General features: G+C 48.7%; 1 protein-coding gene across 7 annotated transcripts in view; it reads left to right on the forward strand.

Moving 5' to 3' along the window:
- The window catches only part of SETBP1 (SET binding protein 1), a 261,023-nt gene that overhangs the window by 111,807 nt on the left and 140,909 nt on the right, over positions 1-8,307 (forward strand). For all 7 annotated transcript variants that reach the window (XM_083818164.1, XM_083818159.1, XM_083818160.1 and 4 more), the window contains one exon: positions 6,738-6,809. In XM_083818164.1, the coding sequence (XP_083674290.1) occupies positions 6,738-6,809 (72 nt within the window). The remainder of the gene's footprint in view (positions 1-6,737; positions 6,810-8,307) is intronic.

The raw sequence follows: 8,307 nt of genomic DNA on the forward strand, positions 1-8,307 counted from the left end.
CAGTTGATAAAAATGCTTAGGCACCATCTATTGTGAGCTTACAGCAGCAGTGGCCCCCAGTTTATCCTGGAAAAGATCACCACAGAGTGTATGTTTTCTGCCTTAACCCTGAAGTGACAAGGTGTTTGGATGCTGTCTGTGCACGGGATGTGTAACGTAGGTCAGTGTAGATTTTAGAGCTGTTGAAACCGGAGATGGAGTGTGTGGACTCGACATGCTGCATGCTGTGTGAAGTTTTCAGCTCTGAAGACCCGAATGATCGCGTCTGCCAATAGTTAATGTGCCTAGAAAGAGGATGCTAAAATATTCTTTCCCACTCCGGTTTGCAGCTGAGAACTTGTTAGTCTGTAATATCTTTTATTTATAGTGCCTTTCCACTCAAAGGATCGGAAAGTGCCTCTATCTGGGAGTCCCTTCAATGAGCTGCAGATACCTCGAGGCAGGGATCTTCTCTGTGGTGGCCTCTGACTGAGGTCCCAGGGTCTCCTTCGCCACGGAGGCACATCAGGGACTCGTCTGCCTTGCCAGACACCAGCACTGAGTCCTCAGGGCTGGAGGGAGGGGCAGACACCCACCCTAATCCTGAGGAACAGCAGAGAGAGAAAATCATCCAGTGAGTTTACTGGCAGGGGATTTGGATTGATGATAGCTCTGTTTGGAAGCAGATGTTGGGATGAGCCATTGCCAGTGCTGGGCGAGATCCTTGTGCAAAAGGCCTCAGATAGTGAAGCCACAGCTCAAAGGAAGGCATCTGGTGGCCTTCTCTGGGCAGTGCTCCATCCAACCCAGCAAGCACCAGCCGTGCTGGAGAAAGCTCCAACGTGCAGTCCCGCACAGGGGACAGGTCCCAGTGGTGGAGATGCTCCTAAGGGCATGGGGACGGGCTCTAAGTATGCGCCCACACGTGTGCCTTAATGAGTATGGCACAGTGAGGTGCCTGCTTGTTTTCCGTCCCCTCCAGTGCCTGCCCTTCAGCTGCTCCCCACGTAGCTGGCAGCGGCTGAAGGCTCAGCTCCTGTGTGTGGCTCCTGGGAGGGACAGGGTGCCACCAGCCCTCCGCTTTCCTGCTGCATCAGATGTACAGGCCAGGGAAGCAAAAGTCAGACCAACTGACGGGTTTACGATTCCAGCCTGTGATTTCTGCTTCATCCACCGCCAGGCGAGATTTTGCCAAGATACATAATAGGCAGCTGCTCAGGACACTGATGTTTTGTCTGTACCACCCCGAGCATGCTGTCTGTCTGTCTGTCTCCGAGACCCTGCTTTCGAGCGGGTTCCTCTGCTGTTCCCCCAGGTGGCCAGAGAGTGGTCGGGGAGAAGCAGCCGGATGCTTTTCTGCACCTCCCAAAGGTCTCAGTGCCGTGGGGAGTGGAGGCATCGGGACTGGGATGCAGCTCATGCCCATCTGCCACAGTGCCCTCCTTCTGCCCCAGCTTCCAAGGAGCCACCTCTGATGTGCCTCAGTGGACAAGGGAGCCCAGCCAGGCTCATCAAAAGCCCCCCAACAGTACTGACTGCTTGCAGGGCCATACTCTGCTTCGGATCTCCAGTCTGACCTGCAGCTTGATGCGTTCCTGCCATCACTTTTGCTGTGCTGAAATCCTCAGTGCATCTTCTCCCCTCCCTGCAGCATCAGTAACATCATTACTGTGATTTTCTCCCCAAATCTCTCATTCCTCCGGGCACCAGATGAGGTGCCCTTTACACCATGTTATACTCATCATGTGCACATCGGTGTTTCAAACTCTGGTTTAACTGGAGTCACGTTGCTGGCTGAAAGTTGGCTCTGCTGGGTCCTTTCCCATAGGGAAAACACATTTTGATCCCCCCACCAAACCTACCCCATGGAGAGGGGCTGGCACTTTCTCATCCTGGCACGTATGAGGGTGGCTCTGCCTGCTTGCAGGGCATCTTGCCCTCCCTCCTTCTTCCTCGGAGAAGAGCATACATATGTTGTGTGTACATATGGGTTTTTCTCCCCCCTCCCTCTTGGTGCATTGAGCGTTGCATCATGTTTCACTCCCGTTGCTGCTCCTTCCACACGTGCTGCTTTGTATTTGTGGGTGGGAGCAGGGGGGAGCCCCTCCTGTGGGCACACTAAGAGGAAGAAAGGATTAAAAAGAAAGAGAGGGGAAAAAAAAAAAAAAGAAAGAGATAAATATTTGGGAGGAGGGTTTTTAAGAGCAGAGAAAAACAAATTGAAGCTGGTGCCAGGCTGGAACCAGCAGCTGGCTGCCAGCACAGCAGGCTGGGAAGAAGTTGGTGGAAGAGCTCTGTGCCATGTTTGGGTTGCTTAAAAAAATACACCCTCCCTCCCTCGCTATGCTGCCTCTGTTTCTCACCCGCCCCACGAGCACGAGGAGGGATTCGGCTGCCAAAGGCAGGCTTGCAGGAAGTTTGTATTTAAAGCGATGTCGAGGGATGCAGACTGAGAATGTCCACCAATGCTCACGTGGGTGTGCACGCGAGTGCCCAGGGTCCCCCCGGCTCACAGGCACCCGGGGGGGCTGGGGGTGCTCAGGGTTGCTGCTGTTGCAGCTATGAAGAGATGCCAAGGCATTGGCAAGCATGGCACGATTTTTTTTTTTTTTTTCCAATGGAAGAGGTGGGAGGGCTGGGGTGGAGGAGGAAGAAGGGGGGGTGGAAGGTTGCAACGCTTGGCTGGAAAAATTTAGAGGAGCACAAAGGAGAGAGCGATGAAAAGGGGTGGCGGGAGGGGGGAAGGAGGCTACGAACGGGCTGCTGTGGGAAGAGGTTTGGTTTGCTGAGCGGGGTGGTTGGGAGCAGGCTGGGGACGCAGGGCGATGCCGGGGGGGCCTGGGGAGGCAGGCGGCAGCATAGCGGAGCGCCTTGTTTTCATCCTTTCTCTCCTCCTCCCTCCGCTGGGCGCTCGGAGGAGAAGAAAAGACAAAAAGCTGAACTGGTGCCAAGAAGGAGCTGCAGCGACTCGAAACCGGCGCTCTGTGCTGCACTAATATTTCCAAGCAGGGCTGCTCTCTAGAGCGGCGAAACGTGCCGGGAATGAGAATGGCTGCGGCGCGGGGCCGCCAGCCGGTTTCAGGAGCTTTCTCCCTCCTCCTTTGCGTTTTAAACACGACTCTCTTCCTTCCCAGTCCACCCTCAGCAGGATTTAGGGATCCTTGTCCTTGGATTTGCACAGGTCCAGGTAGAACAAGGGGGTGGCAGGGAGCTGGGCAGCCCCCAGCACCCCCAGCAGCACTGCCGCTGGACACAGCGTGGCAAGCACTGGGCAGAAATGCTGATTTATCCCCCCATTTCCAGCCCGGGTGTGTGCATTATCAAGCTCTCATGTATAGGATTATAAGCGGGTAACCGAGAACGAGGAATAAATCCCCTCCTGCCCACCTCTCCTGCAATCCCTATGTAGAGGGATTTTTAATTTTCATGTATTTTTCCTAGCGAGGAAGAGAAGACTTGATTCCCTGGGAGTTTTCTGATTGTTTTCCCATTGCCACTCCTTCCCCTCCTCCTCACTGTCCTCCTCCTCTCGCAGTACCCATAAGGCTGCTCTCACTGCTCTGTATCATGATGCAAGGTTACTTGTAGGACACGCGAAGCTCTGCAAGGTGCAGCATCGCCTGCCTTGCTGCTCCCCGGCGCTTCTCATTTGGCGAGGGATGAGGCAGCTTCCAGGCTGCCTGGTGGCTCTGCTGGGCCCCTGCTTCATGCCATTCAGGGGTTTCTGCTGCAAAAACCCCCTCCTGCAAATCAGCCTGGGCAGAAAAAAAAAATAAAATAAAAAAAAATAGTAATCATCATACGGGGCTGAAACTTTGACAGCAATTTGTAAGGTTGGTTGATTCACAGGGGCTGGACTGGAGTTTTGCTGTGATTTTCATCTGAAAGAAAACCTTTTGCCCTCTGGTTCCCCTCTTCCCTTCATTCACAAGCTAGGGAAAGATACATGCAAATAGCATTTTTGGGGGGAGGCAGCTTTTTGATATATTTTTTAACCATTTTAAAATTGTTACCAGCACAAGCATTCTTGCAGTAGCCCAGTATTTGAAACTGAACACAAAGATCTGTCCCCCCACCACACATTTCTTTCTGGCTTATGCTGGGATTTGGATCTGACATTTCAGGTTGACTTTGCAGAAATTGGAGACTGGGGAAAGAGAAACTTCTGCCTTCGGGCCTGAAAACAGGTCCAGATTCTGTTTTACCCGCAGCTGCATCACTGACACAGCCAGCAGGTCAAGTTCAAGGAGGGTTTTCCAAAGCAGGGGCAGCGGCTCATTAGCTTGCCACGTCTCGGGAGCTTGGGGGTGGTTAGCTTGGCCCAGTTCATGGTCCCAGGTGTGGGATCTCCGTGACCTCTCCCTCACCTGAAAATCCTGCCCTAGTACATATCCAAACCACTTCAAACCTCACAATTTGTTTTTGGACACGTAGGCCTGGTTTTGGAGCACCTGATTCTGCTCAGGTAACGCCTTTTGGAAACAGTGTGATAAATGGAGGGGAACGCGGTGTGACTTAAAGTTGTTATTCAGCCGTCTGTCTCATACCCCTCTTCTCCAGGCTCAGTCCCAAACTAACACCGCTAGGATAGGCACTCATTCCTGGTGTAACACTCGCCAGCGTTGTAGGGAGGATGTCTACAGTAATGGGTTTCTCTCTGTTCCTCCTCTCAGCTGTGCTTTGACCTTTGCTGACATGGTTGCTGCAGCCTGATTTGGTTTTGAGCAAAGGAGATGCCGTCGCCTCTTCTTGCTCTTTGACACAAGTGAGGGATTTGCAGTGCTTGTCAAGTAAGCATTGGAGTGGGTGAAAAAAACGTGGCAAAAGTCAGCACGCCTTCCATCAGATCCCACCTGGTCTTAGTGAATAAAGTACATATATAAAAATACGTGTTTGTGTATGCAGACATGGGCTTGCTGTTTGCTTTTCCGTTGTCTCTTCAGACTCGGTGAGATGAGCCATGTAGTCAAGCTATCATCCTCACCCAGGGCACATACCATGCGGATCCTGACTGAAATTCCCTTGCTGATGGTTTTGGCTGGTTCTGCTCCTCTTTCTGTGGGTACAGCCCCCTCTTTTTAACCTGAGATCCCTCAGCATGGGATGCCAACCTGCAAAAGCAAATGGCAGGAGTGGGGATTAAAGCCGACATCAAAATGAGTAAAGGAGACCCTGGCAGCTTTCCTAAGCCTCATGCACCTGTGCAAAGCATGGCTCACACTTCTAGATGTGCACCAGCTTGTATTTCCTACCCAGTTACACCCCTTAATACTCCACTTAACAGATAACAATTACCTAACAGATTTATAGACAGGATCTCAAATGGATGGACAAAAAGTTAATGTAGAACAACAGCATCCATGCGCGGAGTAGCATTGTATTGTTTGTCATTTGGGAAGGTAAACTGAGGACAGAAAATGAAGAGACCTTCCTAAAGCTTTATATTTCAGAGCACAGATCTCTTCTATTTCTTCGGTGTCTTGGCAGTGCTCTGGAGTAAGAGGACTTTTGTAAGGGAGCTTGTCCATCTGGGGGCAGAAATGTTTCTCCTCCCAAATGGTCCAGGTAAACCATCTGGCCATAGCCTCCCACTGAGCATTGCAATGCAGTGACAATGCAGCTGAACATCGTTGTCTTTATTTTTCCCTATACCAGAGGTGTCTCTGGGTGTATTTCCCTGAAATGTGATATCTCATGAATCTCCAGTTGCTTACTTCAAACCTCTTTTCCTTTTAACACTCTATACTGAAACCTTGCTTGCTTGCAGCTGTTATGAGATGACTTGCATCTGGAAGGGTTAATCCAGAGGACTCTTCCAAGGCTGCCTTGCACCCCTTCTCCCCACACCTTCCCCACTCCCAGTCTGATTTTTTTTTGGACCAGTAGCCTCGCATTTCTGTAATCTAAATGTGCAAATGCTTTGCAGTCACGGTCCAGTGGCTGGGTTAATCTCAGACCCCTGGAGTGGCAGATGGCTGATTTGTTGCTGATTCCGGTTACAGAGAATTGTGCCACCTATTATCTTTGCACAGGCTGCTGCTTAAAAGGATGCCTTGGGCAAAATCAGTGAAAAGCAAAGCAAAGCAAACGCCCTCTGATCTGCATTACCACAGGTGAAAATGTGAAATATTTCACCTTCGTGTGTAGGGCTTGAGAGGTGGACAAAGGGAGAGAGAAGGTGCAAGGAAGAGAAGGGGAGATCTCATTTTTGTACCAGAAGTGTGGAAGCACATGGCAGAGTGGGTTTGCCACAGTCATGATGCTGAATCACAGCCACTTATCCTGTTTTAAATGGTTTTGTAACGTGGTAATCCTTGGCTTTGGCTCCCTGCTTTAACTCTTAAAAAAAGCAGATGGGTTGGCATCATGGGACACTGTCCTGCTGTTCTCAAGCCTCCCCAAAGCGGGCTGTCCTAGGGGTCCGTGGCTCCACTCCCAGCCATCACGGCTTGGGATGCACCCCGTGGCTGCCAGGCAGAGCCGAGATGGCCCCACATTGCCACTGTGTTTGCCTGGGCCACCCAGAGGAGAAATCTGCCCATCTGCATGGGTTAAGGAGAAGCCTGGGGGACCTTCCAAAACTGAGCGGGGATGACGCAGCTGGGGGTGAACCCCAGCACAGTGTGCTCAGGGGGTGGTGGGCACGCAGAAAGATGTAATGAATTTGAAAAGAGCAAAACTTTGGATACTCATTTTCTGCACAGTCATGCCCACAATGAAGATTCTTTCTTTTCTTTTTTCTCTGGGAAACGCCACAGAGCCAGATGAAGAATTTGGGAAGAGAGTGTGGGTTCCCTGTGCAGAGTCCAGTGACGAAATCTGTGAACAAGGTAAGAACAAGGGGTTGTGGCTGTGAAGGGTTTTGTTGCTTCCTTTTCCCCTTCCAAACCCGTTATTGAAGCGTTAGACGTTAAATGTAGGATGTGTGTAGCACAGGAACTGATATTCCAAGTGCTAAGTGAAAGAGCCTAAAAAGATCAAGCTAAATAGGGCTTCTTTTTAATGCACGCCATTATGATGGTTTGGGTTTTAGAACAGTTTGTATTGTATCCAAATGATCTATGTGTGAATAATTGTTACCAACCTCCTGACACCAGGACCTAATTAGGAAGTAAGAGCCTTAAATAGGCCATTTGCGTAGTGAGCTTCCATATGTCTCCTTGCGCAATTTATTTGCTTCACTCCATTGAGATATAATGAGAATGAAACTCCTCGAACTGCCTTTGACTCTGAGGCTCTCCTCTTCATCTCCTCTGCAGTTAGAGCCCACTATTAAGAAGATAATATCTATTTCCCTTTGTTCAGAAAGAAAAAACGACTGTACTGCTACCGTTATTCCAGATCGGCCAAGTTTTCCTATTTCCCATTTTCCAATGGAAATAGAAAGAGAAACAGCCAAACAACCCGCACACAGCCTGTGAAAAATGTAAAGCTGTCAGAGGAAGCACGAGGAAGGTTAGGACAGACCGATCTCGAAGGCATAGTATCCACTGTAACTAGGGCTCCTGAAAACCTGCTGAGGACTGATGTCCTTGTTTCTCAGCCGATGTGCAGGTCCCATTTAAAGAGCTCGAAGCTGGGTCTGTTTGGATTTCTTCCTTCTAGGATGTTAGCAAGGGGGAAAGGTTGGTTCAAGGCTGCTGGAGTTTTGTCCTCATTTTGAATGTTTAGCTCACTCTGGAACAACACACATTCTGAGGCCCTCTGTTCACATTATTTTGCAGAGAGTGTTCTTAAAATATAGTTTCAGAAGATATCCTTTATTTCCAAATACCTCTTACATGCATGACTCCACCCCATCCTTCATTCTTTTACTCCCATCATCCTGAAGTTAGTAAAACTTAAGCATATGATGGGGTGCCATTTTCCACAGGGATGAACTTGAATGAGTGCTCAAAGTGTTGCTTTCTTCTTTTCTTCTTTCTTTTCTTTTCTTTTCTTTTCTTTTCTTTTCTTTTCTTTTCTTTTCTTTTCTTTTCTTTTCTTTTCTTTTCTTTTCTTTTCTTTTCTTTTCTTTTCTTTTCTTTTCTTTTCTTTTCTTTTCTTTTCTTTTCTTTTCTTTTCTTTTCTTTTCTTTTCTTTTCTTTTCTTTTCTTTTCTTTTCTTTTCTTTTCTTTTCTTTTCTTTTCTTTTCTTTTCTTTTCTTTTCTTTTCTTTTCTTTTCTTTTCTTTTCTTTTCTTTTCTTTTCTTTTCTTTTCTTTTCTTTTCTTTTCTTTTCTTTTCTTTTCTTTTCTTTTCTTTTCTTTTCTTTTCTTTTCTTTTCCTTTCCTTTCCTTTCCTTTCCTTTCCTTTCCTTTCCTTTCCTTTCCTTTCCTTTCCTTTCCTTT

The sequence above is a fragment of the Anser anser genome (assembly GCF_964211835.1).
Source record: "Anser anser genome assembly, chromosome: Z".
In the NCBI taxonomy this organism is placed as follows: Eukaryota; Metazoa; Chordata; class Aves; order Anseriformes; family Anatidae; genus Anser; species Anser anser.